Source organism: Antedon mediterranea, chromosome 3, assembly GCF_964355755.1.
Source record: "Antedon mediterranea chromosome 3, ecAntMedi1.1, whole genome shotgun sequence".
NCBI classification, from domain to species: domain Eukaryota; kingdom Metazoa; phylum Echinodermata; class Crinoidea; order Comatulida; family Antedonidae; genus Antedon; species Antedon mediterranea.
This window is the reverse complement of record NC_092672.1, coordinates 29,986,820-30,008,411: the sequence shown is the minus strand read 5'-3', so window position 1 is coordinate 30,008,411 and position 21,592 is coordinate 29,986,820. Positions and strand designations below refer to the sequence as shown.

Here is a 21,592-nt window from a genome sequence, read left to right as displayed (position 1 = left end):
AAGGTTGCCGGAGCCATTTGTACTAAACATTGTTGACACCATGGAAAGCATAACACTCTCCCACAACCACTGATAATACAACATACCTTGTAGTTGGGTTAGACCAGCAATGGCAGGGTAGTTTTTTATACCATGGAACGCTTTAATTGGAGCATTGTTTGACCCTGACATAAAATTTGTCATCATAAATCCAATCTTGCCCCCACCAGGGGGATTTGGAGGCGAGTGTACAGGATTACACTGGTCTTCATTCTCCGGTGCATTCTGAAAATTAAATCATAAATGCTGTTAAGTTAAAACATAATGCTACCATAAACACAAAATTACAAATAAACAAGTTCAAACTAGTTTTAACCACACTTTCATAAGTTTCAGTGGGCTGTATGAGCTATTAACCATTATATCGACTTTAATCCTATTAAAATTCTTCCCTGGATTCAGCCTCAAACATTTAACAAGGCATACTGCGCAAAATAGTTTGTTTTACCTGCAACTCTGAACAGCTGAATGACGGGCTTGTGCCAATAATAGTAGAGCTCTCCATTGTAAAAGTCTTTGATGAAGGTTCATGACTGAGTGCAGGTGGTCTATAAATGTATGGTAATATTCCTATCTTGTTATCAGCCAGAGTTACATCCGACACCACAAGAGAAGAAGTAGTCTCTAAATAAATCCCATAGTAGTAATTCTTCCAGAGGAAGAAGCCGTTAATTCTTGAGCAGCGATGTTGAGAATCAGTTGGTAATATCATAACTCCTGCTAATGCAGAGTGGCCCTCGTTGTTTACCCATAACGCATCTTCAAAACAGTCTTCTCCACCCACTCGGTACAGGAGTCTTTCTGATCCCGCAACAGTGTTGTTAGCGATGACTGTGCTAAAGGCGTTTTGTATTTCGATACCAGCTGGCCATGTTTTGTCTTCTTTCAAGAAGCGTTCTTGATACGTACCGGGGAACACCGTTAAAGATACTAGATTTCCTGCAATGACATGCCTTGAACCCCAAGCAGAAATACCTAAGAAAAAATTCAGGTTTAGTTAATATTTGTTGTTACTGCCTCATTTGCATACATAGCACATTGATAAAAACTATAGAGAATGATACGATGAGAAAAAGTCTATGCACACTTTGGCCAATAATTGCTCTTATTGGGAAAATCGTGTTGAGTGTGCTATGTACAAGATGTTCAGCGATCGTGATGATGAAGGTTTACATACAATATCGATGCAAGTGTTTCATGACCACAAAAAATAGGATATATATTTATACTACAAATCATACATGGTGAGAGATCAAGATAATTTTACAGAGACTGAGTAAATGTTTTTTCTGGGCATATAACCTCACCTGCTCCAACTGTGTGGTGAATGACGTTGTCTTCAATATGGACACCAAAAGCACCAAACACACCAATAGCAGGACTGAATCCATGATGGAAGGCGCATTCACGTACATACGAAGGGTTCGCTACAGTAACCTCTCCAGTATCAAGAAAAGCAACAGAGTACCGCGGATCGTAGTTGTCTGGCCAACCTTCTTGCCCTGTATGGTAGAACTCTACATTCGAGATTCGGGCATAGCCTAGGAAAGAAAACAAAGATAAGGAATACGTGTAATGTAAACTGTACATTATACACAAACAGAACAAAATATCTTTGTTGAAATGGGAAGTATTTTTCGGTTAAGTAAATTTTTGGGTCGGAATTCATGATGTAGGTGGAGGGTGTTGGGTAGAAGGGAGGAACAAATAAAACCTTTTCTGAGGTCAATTTATCTTTTTTTTTCACCTTTTAAAAAGGGAAGTTAATTCTACCTTAGATTAGGCTATGCACTGCGCAATTAAAAAGCAGTTTCCTAAACATTCTGTCACTTCTTTTCATATTCAACATAACTGTGCAACATAATACCTTGTATTAATTACATTAAACAGAATTTAAATTCATGATAAAATAAAACTAATTATGGAATATATGGACAACTCCTTACCTTTGTATTCATTACCATCCTGTTGAAATTTGCCAATAAGTACTCTAGCTCCAAAGGATTCTTCATATAAATCATTATAGTCAGCCCCAATAATCTTGATGTTTCTCGACAGGAGACCAACCTCAGCAGCTTCTGTGTACGTTAGTCCATCTTCGATAGTGGTTGTTTCAGCTACATTCAACATAAAGTACAAATTGTATTTTTACGTTATAAATAAATAACTACAAATTAAAGTCAATTATGTTATATATTTGATGTGGTAAGCTCAGTGGAAAGCACTTTCAGCTTTAAATAGAATGCGAAGCTATCAGAAAAAGATGTTGAAACCCTACTGTATATGACATGCAGCCCTTATTTGGCTATTTTAAATGTGGGAAATATTATCTGTGCTTTGCAGTCTACGAGACTCCACTCCTCACAAGTGTAAACGACACATGCAACAAATTCCATCTCCCAGGGGACCAGAATGCGGTCTAGAGGAGGCTTAGACTATGACCACGCTGCTGATTAGGCTCAGATTTCATATTTTAATTGTACGACCATTCTTGGGATTAAGGCCTGGCTTAAGACCTTTATTGCAGTCAACCGCAGGTTAACTCTTGAATGTACTGTGCCAATTTTATGATTAAGTTTTGTGATGCCTCTGCCTTAAACACTAGACCACAGGATAGCCTGGAAATAAGTTTATACTATGAGCTCCCTTTGCACTACTGAACTGATACGATAATCTAATAAAAGGAGAGAGAGAGAACTAAAAAGTAAAACCAACCTATATGTTTGAATCTCACTGTGTCGTTAAGTCTTAATGTTTTTGCATCGATGACCTCAGTTATTTTAAACGTCTCAGTTTCCCATGCCTCGTATGAAGTAGCTGTTATAACTATCTCTTGCTCAACAGCCCAATCGACATCATGAACCAGAGTAATAGTGTCACTACCAACATCTGCTGTTGATGCTAGTTTTGTCCAGGGTACATTTGGTGCTTGACCGTGCAAATCCAAACGTCCAAAAACACCTAGAAACAAAATGTAGCACTTTACTACACCTTATCATACCACATATCTAAATTAGATCTCTTAAGCTGCCGAGAGTCACATCTTAGCACTCTATACGAAACAGTAGAAACAAACCTAAGACTTTTGATCCCATATTTGGCCCACTTGGAAGAGGAAGGTCTTGAGTAAAATGGTTGCCATGCAAGATGATTTCAACGCTATCCTCAAATGGCGTCGTTTCTCTTCCAATGATAAGTGCACCGGTGACAAAAATATATTTTGCTTCAATTCTATGTGATTGACCTGCTTGAAGTTCTAGCGCTCCATAGATGTATAATTTATTCATAACTGGCGTTTCTGTGTCTACAAAAACATATTTATCTGAAATGAAAAGTCATCAATATTTAATATGCCTTCCAAGAAAGTGCTGCAGATGTCTCAACTCTCTCCCAATTCCTGCTCTCCCATTAAAATGCAATTTCTCTAGATTTCTAGGATAAAAAAACATATATCCTTATAATCAATAAACAAATTTTAATTTATATTACTTACTAGACTCTGATAAAAGACTTATAGTCTGCCGAATGGACAATGGATGTTCTTGCTTTCTTTCTCATTAAATGTAATGTTATATCTTCGTGCAAACAAATAATTTCATTCGGTGAAAGATGAAAATTTGTTTTATTATCAACTAATGAGATTATTTGTACCGTTGCACTCATAAATTATTCATTATTTGTATAATATAGCATAAAGACCACAGTTAAATTAATTCAAGTGTTGCAGTGAGGGATTCTATAAACACAAAGTGATTTATGACAGAACCTTCAGGGATCATTACATCTTCACCATCAGCAGGCAAGGCAGCACTACCACCATCAACATTCCATCCCCAGCCTTCTTCAGCATCTTCCCAAGTTGATACATCCGACCACAACACTGAATCGTCTAAATCAAATTCTGGTGGAGGTGTAGGAACAGGTTCAATGCAGTTGTCATAGTAACAGCGGTACACCCGAAGTTGTACATTCAGGTTGGCTCCTTCCACTTCATTAATGTCTTTACCAGAAACTGTTAAAACATATTATATATTGGATAACATTAATTTGTTACAAATAAAAGTAAATTACAAATTATTGACACCAACCTCCTCGTTTCCAACCTTATAGGTTTACAGCAGGCAATAGATATAAAAGTCTGGTAACACAGTATAGTACGCAAACAATGCCAATACTAAACATACATTTGAAAGTTTTACACTGTAAAATTAAATGTTTTTTTTTGTACAGAACCTATTTAAAAATATTATTTAATATTTTGTATTGTTGGAATTTGGAGTATATAGATAAAAAGCATGACACCTTAGAGGAACCAGCCAAGTTCCTCTTTAGTAGGGATACCCCATTTTTTTGGATCTCCTTAATAAGGACACCTGTATGCTAGGGTTAGCTCTGTTAAAACATTTATTTCCACTTTATGGTTTCACAGAGAAGTGTCCACTTAATTATGCTTGGTTCACACTACACGCAAGCTCAATGGATGGATATGGATATTCAAACTGTTGCTTGTCATTGGTCAACTCACTCGTCATTGCTTTGCATCTCTAGTGGAAACCAAGCTTTAGGGGTGTCCAAAAGGAGGTTATACCACTTACCTAAATAATATAGGTCATTGTTTTCATTGTCAAAATGCCAATCCCCAAACGCATTGTTGCTGTATGTAATCATTTGCTTAGAGTTGTTCCTGCTAACACCAGCAGTTTCAAAGTGGTCTGGGCTTTGTGTTAGATTGTGATTCAATATGACGAATTCACCATCATTAAAACCATCAAATCGTGCATTGTACGTGATATTAGTAACATGGTCAGAAAACTCGAAAAACATGTTATAAGTTTCTCCATCAATGAGGGTAACCATCCATCCTTCGGGGTGAGTAATTCGTTTCAAGTGGTAAGGAACACTGCTGGTTCCGTATGCGTTAGTGAAAACAGCATCTTTGTACTGGAGAGACGATGGTGCAACTTCATTAAACGACATCCTGTGTAGCTTAATGGTGTCATCGCAAGAAGCACCTGGCTTTCCAACGCTGTACGCATCGTCTTCTGTACAATGATCTGACGGCAAGTTGCCACTATGCGGGGTCACTATGCTGTTTGCGGATCCAGTCAATGTTCCATCTAGATCCTCATACCAGAATTCGTGTTCCCACATGAAGAATACTTTATTTGGTGAATTGGAAAATTCTAGATTTTTAATACGGGCTTCAAATCCCCCTTGATCTGGTTTACAATGCGCACATGAACGGAATGCTGCACAGCATTTCTGGTCGAAGTTAATAAACTTAACTCCATCAATTGTCAAACCTTTACTCTTTGGAGCGTGCACACCAGCTTTGGTGCAAGACGTATTCTTTCTACCTTCTGTCAGTTGGCTATAACCTATCACTACCGAGTCTTTGATAAGTGCGCCATCCTCGTCAAATGGAGTACCGCTTACAACCTTCTGATACTCAATGCCGGCTTGGTCGGCATCTGCGATCAGAAAATTATGAAATTGAACACCACCAACATCGATGACCTCTGCCCCTCGTTCAACATTCCAAGCAGTAAAGTCATAAAACTTAGCCGGTGCTGGAGTAGTTGAGTCACACTGTCCACCAACCATTGGTGTGTAAACTGGGAAAATCCAGAGTCCATACCAGCCTTGGGAATGAGCAGTGTTGTTAGTGAATTCGCCCATAACCATTTTACGTGGACATATATCTGGGGTGTATGATGGGCCAGCAGGATGTTCAAACAGTTGGTACCAAAACCCAAAATGTGAACCACCAGCAGCTGCGTTGTGTCGTATAGTATTGTTAGGATTTGTCAACCAAAATGCTGCAGGAGTGATATCAACGTTGAGCAGGCTAGAGCTACTTTTGACAAAAACTCCAAGATTGTATTGGATAATGTTTCCCATCTCAATACCATCTTCCATAAAGTAAGCGTGTCCCATAATATCGAACGCAACATTATGCTCTACTAACAGGTTGTCAACGGCGTGAATTGTGACTGCACGGTTAAAGGTATGATGGATTCCACATCCACGAACATAAGATCCACTGACATCACCATTTAAATGAAAGTGGATTGGATAACGTCCAAGACGGAATGCTTGACCTGCGTGTGTTACCTCTACGTACTCAATACGGCCTGTTACAAGTTGTTGGTTCTTATGCTTTCCAAAGAGCATAATCTGAGAACCAAATTGGTCACTACCTATCTCCTCACCAAATCGACCCTGGTAGCATGTTTGAGTTGCAAATTGATCTATAAACAACAGATAGATAATGTCATTAAAAACCAACAAACTAAAATTCTTAAACATGCTATGCTTCACCAACATTTCATGATTATTTTACAAAAAATGTAATATTTATTAATACTTACTGGTATCAAATTTGGCATCGCACGCCTCAATAGTTTCAGTCCATTCACTCTGGACTGAACCCCGTACAACAACATTGCGCGTTAGTACACCAACCTCTGCTTTCGTTGACAGTAAAACACCATCTATTGTTTGCTCTATAGAGATGTGTTCGTACTTCAGAGCAGGATCTATAGTCAGTTGTGTACCGTCATTTGATATAGCTATATTTAATAAGGATAAAATCAGATATTAATTACAAATATGTAAATTTATTATGTGCCAGTTCCAAAATTATATGGTTTGTCACCAAAACAACACCTTTGAACAATTTTTAAAGTATTTACAGAAGAGCCCCTATTAAGAGTACTCCTTCAGGATCCCACGAGGTGTTCCTTTAATAGGGGTGACCCATAATAGGGTTAAAATCTTTTTGAAAAATACCTGTTATTTCAACCATTTCGTTTTCTCTCTGGCTATGTCTTTCTCCGGTTGATGCAATAACAATCTGGTCGCCAACATTCCAAGAGACAGGTTTCTCCAAATCAAGTGTTGTTGCTCCGACTTCAGCAGTTTCTGCAAGGTAGGTCCAAGTGACAGGTATTGGAATTCCTGAGGTAAAAACAATTATTTTTTATCATTAGATTTTATCATTAATATGTCAATCAATTTTGCACATGGTAAGAAACAATACAATCTTGATGAAAGAAAGTATTTATAGGCAAATTATGTATACAGGATCACATGTGCAGCACATGTACAATGTATTATGATGAACAAGATTTAGGGTTATGACCTATTATACAGCAACACATGTGATACACATATGATACTGTATCCCACAATTTGTCTTAACTGAAAAGTTGTAGATATATCAGTATGAAGATAATTCAACAGTTCAGACCCAATTTTAAGAAAACAAAACTGTACTGTATGTTTTAGAAACGATGGAGTTACGGATGAGAAAGTACCAGAGCAAAATAATTTGTATTATTTATTTAAATGGCTTACAGATAAAGAGAGTGTGTCTTATGCTCTATGCTAGATCAGTCACTTGTCACATATGTAATTAGGTTCTTTCTAAAATTTGTTTCTTACCGTGAAGATCCAAGGTTCCGTTTCTTACGGCAAGAGTCTTGGCACCATACAGAGGGATTTCTAGTGACCTCTGGTGGCCATGCATCATAATGGTAGCTTTGTGCTGGAATGGTTCTTGTTCGGTACCGACCTGGAGCAGTCCTCCATCCATTATAAGAATGTTCTCGGCATGTAGCTCAATATCGGCTTCATCAAAAATGAAACTGCCACCTGAACAAACATAATAAATGTAATGTGATAAAAAGTTACTTCTATATGATTCAATATAGTGTCAAGTTTGTAAGATGATATCGGTACTTATATTTCCAGAGAACTTGACGTTTTGCCTACTAACAGCAAGGCATAATCATAAGTGAATACGTTCTGGTGACGTAGCGGTGACGTTACGGTGACACGGTTGAAATGCGCATTACGCACATTTACGATAACTCCAAGCGGTAAACTTCACAATGGCTCTTTTCAACCGTGTCATCGTAACGTCACCGCTACATCACCAGAACGTATTCACTTATGATTATGCCTTGCTGTTAGTAGGCGAAACGTCAAGTTCTCTGGAAATGTAAGTACCGATATCATCTTACAAACTTGACACTATATTCAGTACTAACTTTAAAATAAATATTCACACCTTTAATCCAAGTTAATTTCCCCTTTCAGTTTCTAAAATAATAATACAACTGACTGACTGACTTTTCTGGATATATCTATGTCATACCTTGAATCAAAAGCATTGCAAGTACAGGTGTTGTCACGTCCAGTAAGAGAGTTTGACCAGCTGGAACAATAACAAAATCTCCAGCAATTGGTGGATCATGACCTCCCCAGGTCCATCTTGAGGACCAGACGTCCACGTAGTAGTACTCAGCGTTATCCTAATATTGATTATAAAAAGTGTACCATCAGTCTAAAGCTCTGTCTACACTATCAAGCCTAATAAAAGTGTGATGTGCCCAAATATGGTAGTGATATGTTAAAAAATACATATATGGACACATCACATCTTTTATCACATAAAGTTTGATAGTGACAGACAGAGCTTTTATTATTTATTCGTGTTGATTGATGCGCTCAATTTCATAAAAAAATGTACAGTATTAAACAACTGTGGGTCATGAGTAGGTCTTCATAAATACTTTAATAACATTTAGGATGGTCAAGCTCAGGATATCGCCTCATGACACCTAGATCGCCCTCTACAGAGTTATATATATATCTCTATGAGAAAAAAATACCTGTGTTGCGATATTCTCTTCATTATCTGTCACTACACGAACATGTGTTTTTATGGAACCATCGTGTCCCTCGGTTGTGCAAACAATACTTGTTGTAGTTTCAGAAGAAATAACACATGCAGAACCAGCAATTGTTACCACATTACCAGATGACCTATGACACAAAACAGGAAATGACCATATTAGTTTTTGCAACAGTAGCAAACTAATTCCAATGAGGTAAAAACTCAGGGAACTAGAATTTATCACTGAAAGAAATTTGTAAGACTAAAATAAGAATACGAACAAACAGTACCACTTCGGAGTTTATACGTTGTATTTGTGTGATATGACAAAAGTGTATTCAATGAAATAAGGAACAATGATACAATTAGGAATATAAACCTTTTTTTTTCAGAACATTTGATTTGATTTCTTGTACAACACCAGTGAATTTGTACATATAAATGAAGTAGTAGTTGAGTTTTACCTGATTACTGTTTAAGTTATAATAAAGGACTTACTTAAAACCTGTTCCAGAAATAGTGATTTCAGTTCCACCTGCAGTTCCACCTCTGGCTGGACTAACACTGGTTATTGTCGCAGTCAACGATTGTTTATATGTGAAACCATTTGACTGTGTCTCCGTGGTGTCATCACTGACACTAACCACAACATCACAAGCAAGTTCAGAAGCTGCCGTATACAAAACAGAATATAAAATGCATCAAAAATAATATAACAATCATAGAAAGATTGTCTATTACACAAATTTATGCTACAGGACATATCCGTACACAAATGGTATCAAAATGACTGGAATTGGGAAGGTTTGAGCGTTATACGTCATCTTGGATGGCAGCCAAAATGGTGTCTGAAATCTCTACTTACTCTAGGCTGTTTTTATGTTTGTATGTTATACACATTTTTGTCAACCAAACGTACAAGGCCCGATGGCTGTCACATTTAATACATGGTTGCAGAAAAACACAGGTTGACAAACTAAAGCCCAAATATGGTAGTGATATTCCCAAATATGGTAGTGATATAGTGACAGAGCCTTAGGAAAGGCTTGACATGTTGGAGATGGATACAAAACTACTTCTCGTAACAATTAAACTAAAATTATAAAATTCTATGCTATTTTCAAATAGATTATGACTTTAACTTACCAATATTTTCATTTGCTGGCAGCAAACAGACAAGAGAGGTAAATGTCCCAGACAGAACTTCGCAAGGATTTCCACAAACTGTAACCATCGAACTGTCACCATTAAACCCAGAGCCTGTGATTGTTAGGTTTTTCTTTCCAGCAAAACTACCTACAAAGAAAATAATTAAGAACATTTTAGTTTGTTTTCCTCCAAAGAAATATAAATCATTTGAAACATAATTTCCATTCATTATTGTATAAATGTATATAATAAAAAATATATAGAAACGTTTCAAGAGAGAGACTTAGATATAGAAACTATGCTCTATCTGAAACACAAATACATAAATAAAAACAGGGCAAAGAATGTTCAGGAACCCAATAGCAGCTGAATAGAATTTGTTGTGATTATGGATCAGTATAACATTCCGCTACATAAAACTTACAAAGTTGTGTAAGAGATGGGTTGAATTTTGCAAAATAGAATGATTTTTCTTATTTTATTGTTTATAAAAAAATAGATTCAGTATATAAATAAGTTACGTATACCGTAAAACTTTTAAAATAAGCCCATGGGCTTCTTTTCAACATTTTACGGAAGCTAAAAACTTACCATCGTCTGGTGAAATATCAGTAATAGTAAGGTTATATGCGAAGGTATGTGGAGTTGATGTCACAGCACTGCCAAGATTGTAGACAGTGAGGTCAACATCATAAACACCAGCTGGTTGAGATGGCACATCACACTGGATCTCAGTTGCTGTAACCGAATTAACATCACATTCCTCATTACCAATCTTGACAACAACATTTGCTGCATTGGTACCAAAGAGTGTTCCGGTGATCGTGATAGTGTCTCCAGATGCTCCTGAAGAAGGTGCTACAGCTGTAATCTTTGGCGTATAGTCATTGTCGTAGGTATACCCGTCTACTTGAACCGGAAATTGTACATCATTTGATGTCACAGTGAAGTCTATCGTACCAGCTGAATGGTTTTCCGTGATGCAGACAATAGTTGATACGTTTACGGATTGAACCACGCAATTTTTATTGTCAAACCTAACTGAAGTAGAATCTTCATAAAAACCACTTCCAGTTATGGTGATCACAGTTCCTCCATATCTACTACCCTGAGCAGGACTTACACTGTCAATGACTTTGTCTGCCCAGATGGTGCCATCTGTAAAGTTAGCCAGACCACTGCCATCGAGTTTGACACTCACTGGTTTAGTTCCAAAAGGAACATAACCTATATTACATGTGATTTGAGTATCAGACACAGTATCAACATCGCAATTGATGTCACCAATTGTGACAGAAATGTCCCCGACATCTGTTCCAAACCCACTACCGGTGAAGGTGACAGTACTAGAAGAACCACTAATGCTTGATGGTGATAGTCCGACAACATTTGGTGTTTTACTACTACGATACGTAAACATAAAGTCTTCGTTTGAATCCTGAAAATTTATCGTAACCACGATTGGAAAAGAAGCTTCGTCTTGCCATTGTGCTGGAGTAGTACAGATGATTTCTGTGTAGGTGAATGTCTGAATGACGCATGTTCTGCCCTGTCCAATAGTAACCCTTATTTCATCAGCATTATCGGCAGAGAACCCATCACCAGTTATAGTTAGTTCTGTGCCACCAGCTAAAGAGCCTGAAGTAGGGCTGATGGCAGATATGCTTGGTGTAAGTAAAAAGCTTTGGTTTCTTGGTATCTTTATTTCATTCAAAGCCAATCCTTGGTTTTTGACATTTACAGATACTTCGTGAAGATATCCAACTTGTAGTGTGTCTTCTGTCTCTATAGTGCATTCGATTGAGGATTTGGTGCTGGAGGTGACATCGCAAACATGTGATCCCACATGGACGTCATTATCGCAATTCCTTGGGCTAAACCCAAAGCCACTTATGGTGATAGTTGTATCAGTCGAACCAGATATTGGTCCAATATCTGAGATTGATGCCGTGCTGCATATTCTATACTTGAAACAAAATTTATCAGAAGATTCGCAATCAGGTTCAGTATCACTGCAAGGAGTGATTAGGTCATCATCTCCGGGACAGTTGCTGCTATCGGTCGGAGCAGAAGGATTTGCAGACGTGTCGTAAAGTGCTTCTATGTCATTTAATGACACCTTTATGTTCTGTGCTTTTGATTGTGGATGTTCGACCCTGATGACACCATGCAGGGAGAATTGATCTTCTTCATCCTCATTACTATTCACGACACCACTTGTGTAGTAGAATGTCCCATTAGTTGAAAATGTAAACGAGAAGGAACCTGATGAAATAAGGAATTTAAAATAGGATATTGGTATAAAAATAAATATTTTTTTTTACAATATTTCATGAGTGACTGAGACGGGTTAGATAGAACATTCCATCTTTGAACGCATAAGATATTCCATTCAACTGCTTTCATTTTTTGACGGTAGAAAAGGGAGACAGGAATATCAGATAGATGTTACAATTTTTACGATTTGGTAAATTACCGTCTGCCATAAAAAAAAACCTTGCTTTGCTCTCACTAAACCATTCTTAGCGTGTTTCTCAAAGAATTTGCTTTGCAGCAACTTTTAGTAAAAATTAAAAATTTATTTAAAAAAAAAATAACATACATATAGGTTAATCCAAACAACTGACTTGCACAATGGATTTTGGGATACATTAAAACATTTACCTTTCTTTGAGCTAGCTCCTGCATAAAAGCCTTGCCCATCGTAGGTTTCTGAAGCTTCGTCAGCTGTTTGCTGTACAGTGTAACCTACACCTTCAAGTAGGCTTGGTGTAGACCATGTCCATTCAACCACATCACCAGCAGTTATAGACAATGATGGTTGGGTCCAAGCATAACCAACGCCATAATCTTGAGAGAAAAGACAATGTAAAGTTATATCAAATACAAAGGCCAACAACGTTTGATTTATCACAAGGTTGAATAAGTTCCCATCCACTTTATTTTCAACACCAAATTCTAGTTGCAAGGTTGACATGGAAAAATAAATTTTAACTAAGCTCTAAGCCCTATAGTATTAGGCATACACTTTACGCAAATCATGGTTTTTTTCGTGAAAAGATAAATAATGAACTTTTTTTGATGCAGCTACATCACTAAGGAAGCACTTTTTTATTAAATGAACAAGGGGGAATACAATGACTTTTTAACACTTTGTTGGTTGTCAAAGGTTTCCCATCAATGGGGCGTGTGTTGGACGTTGGACTTCTGATTGTGAGTTTGAATCTAACACTCGTTGCTTTGCTTGTATACAGTACTTACGTAAGATACTTTTAAATGTACGTTTGCCTCTCTCCACCCAGGTGTATAAATGGGTACCTGGTCAAGACACAACTGTGGCGAATACTAGCAACAACATTATTGGAGTATGATTGAGTTTGATTCAAAAATTTCCGGGGTAAAGATGTGGAACGCTTAGATTACTTTTGCATTAAGCCATATATAAGTATTATAATAAGGCGTTCTACTGTGACTCTCCTACATACCTTTGTGTTTTCCATTATTACTTATTTGATGGGTTGTACCAGACGGACCACTTGTGCACTCAATCAGATCATCTTGAACGTCAGTAATTTCACATTCCGTCTCGCCAAACTCAACGCTTAGAATCGTACCATTTGTACCAAATCCCGATCCTGTAATGAATACTTTGGTGCCACCTTGGAGAGAGCCGTGGTCAGGAAACACACCGGTCACTTCAAGGTCATAGGTTAAAGTCAAATCACTGAAATTTAAATAAAGAAAAATAAGAATGCTGTAATAGAGGATAATCTATGATACTGTACAACATTTTGATATAATGCCTGACTTTATTCAGAACTGATCATATCAAAATAAAATTACAGATATTTTAGGATAACACGCAAGTCCTCTAAAACACAAATCAAATATACATTCAATGTTAGGCCTATAAACTTTATTAAAAATGTTTACACGCTTAACAATACATACTTAATACTGGTTTTATGAGTGATTGGTGATTATTACATTGTCTTGACACCTCTAAATTTAAGTACATAAAGGAATATAAATATATACCTACTATTAACAGGAATTTTTCCAGACCCAAGGATGTACACTTTACAGGAAGTCCAGCTGTATTATTATTTTGAGGATGGGTAAATAGATAGTTGTGCTATATTGTAATTTATTTACCTGTCTATATCACCTGCTGGTAAAGTCACTGTTACTGTATACTCTCCAGGATCATTAGCTGGAATAGTACACTGAATGACGGTGTTGGTTTGAGATGTAACAACGCATGCATTTCCGTTTATCTTTACCTCAACACTATCAGTTCCAAAGTCATTACCATTGATTGTAAGAACGCCGCCACCTGTGTTAAAACAAAATGGAAAGAAAACTTCATTGGAGTACTTGTAGTGTCTTTGAACTTTGCACTTTCCTATTATTTATGTACAATTATTTGGTTCATGATATACATTCCCGTCAGTGGATTTAGGTATATGTGTATTGTTAGGATCTGCAGCAAAGATGTAACTTTCTCATGATGGCAATTTGACGGTACAAAATCAAGGTTTTAGGCTGCAGATGCATGTTGAGGCCACTGCCAAGTTTAAAAACACCACATCAAACAATTAATCTTGATTTCAGCCTGTACACAATACTGAGTAACAGATTCCTGTGTTCTGATTTTTTAAACCTTAGCAAGTGCACCTCCCCATGGCCAAAAACCGTGTTCATTTAATAAGGGTTCTACTGTGCTTTGATTTAGCTTACCTGTTACTGAGCTTGTTGTTGGGGCTAGTGATGCTATTGTGGCTGAAATTGTTTCCTCTGTAAATTCATTCTCTTCATCTACTTCCTGACCACGAGTACCAATATTTATATCTAATTCGTTTGATGAACGTCGTCTACGACGCGATTGCTATAAAAAATTGATATTATATAAATAATTTATACCGATAGTAGATGAAATCGCTTTATTTGGTGACAACTGAAGCTTGCCTCCTATTGGAAGCAACTCAACCCCACCATAAGTAATTGACAAATTACAACGCAATTGATCATCGGAACTGTCGCTTCTGATTGGTCAACTCATTTGCGTTGCATCCAAGTGGAAACCAATCTTTTTGAACAGATAAAAGTTGTTTGCCTGTGTGGTCTACACATGTGTCACAGGTTATTCTCTTATTAAAGCTCTGTCCACACTATCAAACTTTAGTTTACAAAAAAATGTGATGTACCCATATATGGACATGATGATGTCATCAATAATATATTTTACCTGTATCAGGGAAGAGTGAAATTACAATTATATGTCACACTTTGTTTGTCAAACTAATTTGATAGCATGGACAGAGCTTTACATTTAAAAGAGGAAGAATCATACATACCTCCTGATGGCCGATTGTACAATTGATTTCATCGTATGTACTTTGAGACACAATACATTCATTATCACCAATATAAACTGTGTTTTCATCTGGAATATCACTGAACCCATACCCAGTAATTGTAACCTTTGTTCCTCCTGTATAAAAAAAATAATAAATAAATTTGATTCGCTGAACTCAAAAACCTCTTTGTCAAGAAAATGCACAGCTTAACTTCTGCAAACTATTTTGTTTCATTAACGCACAGCCACCAGAGATGAAAACCTCCAATAAAGCTCTGTCTGCACTCTCACACTAGTGTGATTTGCCCAAATATGGTAGTGATATGCCCAAATATAGTAGTTATGATATATATATGGGAACATCACATTTTTGTTATCACATAACGTTTGATAGTGTAGACAGAGCTTAAGGCTGAGATTTTCAACTGGTACACTTACAAAACATTGACAAATTTTTCAAACTTTGATTCGCCTGTCTACACCAGTTACCGGAGGCCATAATTCTGCAGAAGCATAAAACTCTGCCAACTAATTTGTCAACAATATGAACAGCTTAAAGTTGGTCAAATTGTCTTCTTTCAGAGTTTTCTCAAGTGTCTAAAGTTTTAAAGACAATTTTACAAACATACTAACCGGCAGGGCTTCCACTTGAAGGATTAATTGAAATGAAACCAACTGTGTAATTAAATGAAACATCAACTGCAAGAAAAATATAAATACAAAAATAATGTATATAAGATTATAAATATAAATCCAAAGGAAAATTACTGAAAAAAAATGACAATTCTGTGGGTATCAGTGGCTGGATCTCAATGGAGATACAAAAAAAAAAGCAAAAAGCTAAATCAAAACGATAAAGTAAAACAGGCAGAACAGTTAGCAGAGCTTTCAGGCAACACTAGCCCTTCATCAGTGCAAGTGACTATAAAAATAGTTTCATTATTTAGTTATTATATTATTATACAGTTTTGTCCTTCGTATATATGTATTTTTATGAAACATGTTTTCCAGGGATTTAGAATCAAAGGTCAGGAAGGAGGGTTTTTTTCTTTTTGTTGGTGTATAGTAAACTTAATTACTGGACTGATTTGCATATGACTTCTGTTAATGGCACAATATGACTGGGTTAAAGTTCTATTAAAAATGGTGTCTCTAGTTTCTCTTTTTATTCAATGTTTAATAATAAATATTGCTATGCTAATTTTGCACTATCATTATTTTTTTTTTTATTAAAACATTTTTTTTAGGCATCTATTCATAAGCTTTGCTTTTTTTGGGGCGCTCCTCAATTTATTGTAAATCATGAGTATTGTGAAATAAATGAAATGTGATATTAATAATTATATACATGCAATTTGGCTCATTGGGCCACCATTTCAGAAAATCATTATTATTATTATTATGAACATACCATCACCACTTAAAGCATATCCATCCGGCGCAATATAAACTTTGACCTCATATTCGCCAGCAGTATTTTTTCCAACGTCACACATGATTTCTGATGACGTCAGTGATGTAATTTCGCAGACTGCTTCATCTATAGTGACCTCTACATCACTTTGATCTGTACCGAACCCGCTTCCGGAAATCGTAATCGAAGTACTGTCATAGTTGGATCCTAAATAAAAAACATTTTAAAAGGCATGTTATAAAAATAATTTCAAAAAACATTTATTCAAATATACCAATAACTACACAGCCAATCAAAAGTAACAAATTAGCAGAAACAAAGACCGGAAAAATGAGACTATAGCCTTGTTCGCACTGGACTTTACCCAATGTCATTGGACGATTTGACCATCACTTGACTCTGCACGTTCGGATTGAACTTTTAGCTGCATGGTTAATTTTATTGGGCAGGAAATGGTCGGTTAAATTAAGTATGGGACTTGGTTAATTTAAACCTCAGTGTTCGGATTTGAATTTAAATTTGACCAAATTAAGTTTAGTGTGATTGAGGGTTAAGGGCCTATTTCAAGTGAAAAATTTCAAAAAAGGCAGTTTTCTGCAAAACTGTTTTTATTTTTAAAAGATCACTTTGCAACTAACGACTCAGAGGAAACAGGCCCCAAGAGAAGTGTTTAAATGTGCCACTTTACCTGAATGAGTATCTATGCCTGTGATAATAGCAGTATACTCCTCATCGTGTACAAACTCACAGTCATCCTCGGAACAACTGGAGATAATACCATTAACTGTTACCTCAACCTAAAAAAGTAATTATAATATAAACTGTAATTGTAATTAACTGGAGATAAAACCATTAACTGTTACCTCAGCCTAAAAAAGTAATTGTAATAAAAACTGAAATTGTAATTAAAATCATCATCAATATGGACAGACTTTAAATATAAAACTGCTCCTAGTATATCATGTTCATTGATCTATGCCACATACATTCAAATCTGGACAAAATATATTCAAGAAAGTACAATACAGCACCAGTTGTGTACCTCATGAATATTCATGATTATAATAAACTAATAGGGTTGTAATTGTATTAAACTACTGTGGAGTAGCTTTGCGTCAGGGAGTTGAGTAATTTAATTGGTCAGATGTTTTGCTCTACTCTAAGTAATTTGGGCTCGAATCTAACCACTAGCCATCCGCGCAAGCTCGGTGGTCTAGAGGTTTGAACGCCAGGCTAGTGATCTGGAGGTCATGGGTTCGAGCCCACCCTGGCACTACTTGCAAATTTTTTCGGCAATATTCCCAAATGTACTTAGTATGAAGTACAAATTACGTCAGAGTAGGGCAAAACATCTAACCAATATATATATGTAGTGTACATATTTTATGTGCTACAGTATACATCTGGACTAGATAACTTGTAAACAATTCCAGATGTATACACTGGACATCGCCTCCTACCACCAGAACTATGGTCAAGGATTTCCTTAAAGATGTATTGTCCCCATGAAAAAAATAATTCTTAAACAATTTTGAATATGCAATGTAAAATAATAGTTATCCACTTTGACCAAAAATTGGATCAAAAAAAAATGTATTTACCTAAAAAACTGTAATTTAAAGCAAAAAATAGTCAAATTTTAATTTAACCATTTATTTTGTCATTTTATAAGTGAAAACATTATTTTTTCCATTTTTTTTTCTACAAAAGTGATTAACTTTATTGAAACTACAAAATAATCTATTCAAATTCTGATTTTATTAATCTTCATTTTTCAATTTTTTGGAGGACAATACATCTTTAAGCCTGTTGAAATTCCCCTGTCTTAACTGCTTGGCCATTCGACTCGACATTCAATTACTACATACCTGAGGGGTCCAATGAGGAGTCCTCAAGTAGTCTCCTGGGATTGGTGACAATGTCACAGCTCCATCAATCTCGGTTGTGACTGTCGCTTCTACTTCATTGCCATTTAACGCAGTTTCAGTGAACTATAGAATAACAGCAATACATATGATTACAAAATAAAATTGACAGAAAGCATTGAATGCAACAACAAACTCAAAAAAAAAAAAAAAAAAAAAAAAAAAAAAAAATTGAATCACTTTGCATGTGAGGAGCGAGTAACCATGATATTAATGAACAATTTTTTTTAATGAGGGGGTCCATCCAGCCGAAACTATTTATCATAAGTAACAATAACAATATGTTGAGATCATGCTTGTGCACACATTTTTAATTTCAAATTTGTGAATCACATCGTCTACAACGTACAGTAGGAGTAACCACAAATTGTTGCCCTATGTCGACATAAATTAGCACACATACTGGAACATTGCAGTCCTGTTAGGTTGATCCAAACTATGCTCATGCGTATTCGAGTTTCTGTGTGTCATACATTTTCTGCGACAAATACTAGCTCCTTGAGTTTTTTGCTTGAACAGCGAAATTAGTAGTTTGAATTTTTTCTACTTTTTGTGAAGAAACAAATTGTGCAACCAATCAGAGCTCAGGGAATGAGCTATGATGCGTTCATGAGCACTAATGCGAATCGAAAAAATCAGCAGACACGCGATGAACATGAAAATCGCAGCTATTTGCTCTTGTAATGGAAAGGGTTGCATCATTTTTTTCTCTACAAAACGTTGGATTCACGCAAAAAAATTCGCCTAGTGGAGAATAGGCTTTAGCCTAGTTTTATGAAAACCTTTACCTCCATAGCTGGATGATTACCGCCAAGCTGAAGCCATTCAACAGTCCAGCTATATCCCAGGCAGTCTCCAGACTTTTCTACATTTAGTGTTCCAGTATCAAGTGCATCCTCTAGAATTGTTTTCATTTGACTTGCAGTGGTTTCCATATTGATAACGCCTGTAAAGTAATGTAAAACATTGTTAGATTTGGCTTCTCAATGAAACTGATTGATTTAATTTCTCAATAAAGAATAACATAACATATATGGCCTAGCCGGGTCGAGTGGACCTAGCCAGGTGGAGCGGATATAGCTAGGTCGAGCAGGCATGGCCGGGTTGAGCAGACCTAGCCAGGTGGAGCGGATATAGCTAGGTCGAGCTGGCATGGCCGGGTTAAGCGGACCTAGCCGGGTCAAGCAGGCCTCCTGGCTCTTACTGATAGGAAAAAACACTAAATGTCAAGGTGTCTTTGGGAGAAATGACATCTTGCATAAATAGACCTATATATTTCTGAAAAATCCGCTAAATGTGCAATTTTTTTGGATATACCCAAACATCCCAATAGTACATACATTTGAATACCTTTTTAAGCTATAATACTAACTGGCAAATTCTGCCAACTAAATGCAAGAATTGTGCCATTGTTGTGTCATTTTTCACCTTTTGTTATTAACAAAATACACAATGTACATGCCCATAAAAAATGCCTGGCCTACCCATTTTATTATGTTTGAATGTATTTTTAAAAGAATAGCACCCAGTTGGGACCTCTCCATAAATGTGTCACTGAGCTTTTTTTTTAGGGCTTATCAACTATATCACAAAGCTGATGCAAGCCACAATTTTTTTACAAATATAGTATATAATTATATTTTTACAGCTTAATATCTTCAAATAATTATGGTCGATGAAAACGTATTTACCTGTTATTTTTCCTTTCCAAGAAATCTTAATATTTCCAGTAACCGGTGAAGAGGCTGCAGTAACTCTTTCAACAGTAATCGTTTCACTGGCAGGCCATGAGGAGTCACTGAAAGTCACAGAGTTGCCGCTTGTAGACCCTTGATCTACTGTGGCATCCTTTATCCCTAGCAGAGGATAGTCAGTTCCACAGTCGGCTGCATAGAACTGAACTCTGAACTCACTAGGAGATTTCTCCACTGTCACGTCTGTGATCAGGATGTCATTTGGTCTTGCGGGTTCTTCTGATCGATCATCTGAAAAACACAAATTCCAAAATAAATTATTATTTTGTTAATAAAGGAAAATTACTGAAAAAATGACATAGCTGCCGATATCAGTGTCTAGAAGTCAATGATAGATACAAACAAAATAAGCACTTCACAAATGACAATCCTGTGGGTATCAGTGGCTGGATCTCAATGAAGTAAGCAAACCAGAAATAAAGTACCAAGCTTTCAGAACAATTGAATATCTTAATAATATTACTTTTATATTATTATATATTTCTTTAGTCATAGAAATTGCTAAGAAGAAGTCTGACTCTTTGATGTTGTCAACAGAATGAACCCAAGTAGTGGTAGTAACTAGCATATATGATATATGCAGCCATATTCAATGATCCCTTTCTGTTACGACTTGTTTTGAGGTGGTTGAGTTGGAGTTAACTCTCTAGTAATATAATTACTCTTTAACGCTTGGAAACAATGCTCTTCTATAGCTAGTTTCCATTCACCATTGTTGAGAAACAATGCTGTTTTCAATCCCTGTGAACTTGATATTGTTTTTAGCTTTCACACCAATTCCACCCTATAGAGTATCACGGTGCTGACGTCATGGTAGGTGGTGCTAGCGCAACCAAAAATGCGTTCAGCCTGCCTGAGTGACTCCAAGGTCACCAATGGTTTGGAATAGGCTTATTAAAGTAGTCATTTTAAAACTTAATAATTTTTAATAAAAACAAACTAAAATTTCAAAAGATCACTAAATATTTGTTTCTAATAATCTATTTTTTCTTCAACTACAGTTTAAGTTTAAAAAAATCAAGCTAAGGTACATTTGGTACAATTTGATAGAAATACAGATCTTTACTGTTTATCAACATAGTAGCGCTGAACGCATTTTTTTGTTTGGCTAGCAACCATGCAGCGCCCTCTACCGTTGTGATGTCACACCGTGATACTCTATTGCACTTATATTCCAAGTTTCCAGGATTTTCTGAATTCTCTCTCATTCCTGAGGGTGATCAAAAGTTCTTTTCAGAACTATATACACCTTGTGTACCGCAACTTTAT

The 21,592-nt window shown here is 36.4% G+C and overlaps 1 protein-coding gene across 1 annotated transcript in view; it reads right to left on the bottom strand.

Moving 5' to 3' along the window:
* LOC140045175 (fibrocystin-L-like) overlaps positions 1–21,592 on the bottom strand; it is a 53,749-nt gene that overhangs the window by 11,947 nt on the left and 20,210 nt on the right. The window contains exons 16-42 of the mRNA XM_072089974.1: positions 20,261–20,554; positions 19,358–19,515; positions 18,513–18,635; positions 17,333–17,441; positions 16,642–16,851; positions 15,864–15,929; positions 15,229–15,365; positions 14,612–14,759; positions 14,027–14,207; positions 13,357–13,595; positions 12,536–12,721; positions 10,463–12,136; positions 9,869–10,018; positions 9,221–9,392; positions 8,718–8,871; positions 8,201–8,357; positions 7,486–7,695; positions 6,832–6,999; positions 6,411–6,611; positions 4,635–6,290; positions 3,806–4,051; positions 3,116–3,361; positions 2,755–3,000; positions 1,986–2,156; positions 1,347–1,580; positions 488–1,014; positions 87–264 (exon numbers count right to left, since the gene is read on the bottom strand). Of these exons, the coding sequence (XP_071946075.1) occupies positions 87–264; positions 488–1,014; positions 1,347–1,580; positions 1,986–2,156; positions 2,755–3,000; positions 3,116–3,361; positions 3,806–4,051; positions 4,635–6,290; positions 6,411–6,611; positions 6,832–6,999; positions 7,486–7,695; positions 8,201–8,357; positions 8,718–8,871; positions 9,221–9,392; positions 9,869–10,018; positions 10,463–12,136; positions 12,536–12,721; positions 13,357–13,595; positions 14,027–14,207; positions 14,612–14,759; positions 15,229–15,365; positions 15,864–15,929; positions 16,642–16,851; positions 17,333–17,441; positions 18,513–18,635; positions 19,358–19,515; positions 20,261–20,554 (8,241 nt within the window). The remainder of the gene's footprint in view (positions 1–86; positions 265–487; positions 1,015–1,346; positions 1,581–1,985; positions 2,157–2,754; positions 3,001–3,115; positions 3,362–3,805; positions 4,052–4,634; positions 6,291–6,410; positions 6,612–6,831; positions 7,000–7,485; positions 7,696–8,200; positions 8,358–8,717; positions 8,872–9,220; positions 9,393–9,868; positions 10,019–10,462; positions 12,137–12,535; positions 12,722–13,356; positions 13,596–14,026; positions 14,208–14,611; positions 14,760–15,228; positions 15,366–15,863; positions 15,930–16,641; positions 16,852–17,332; positions 17,442–18,512; positions 18,636–19,357; positions 19,516–20,260; positions 20,555–21,592) is intronic.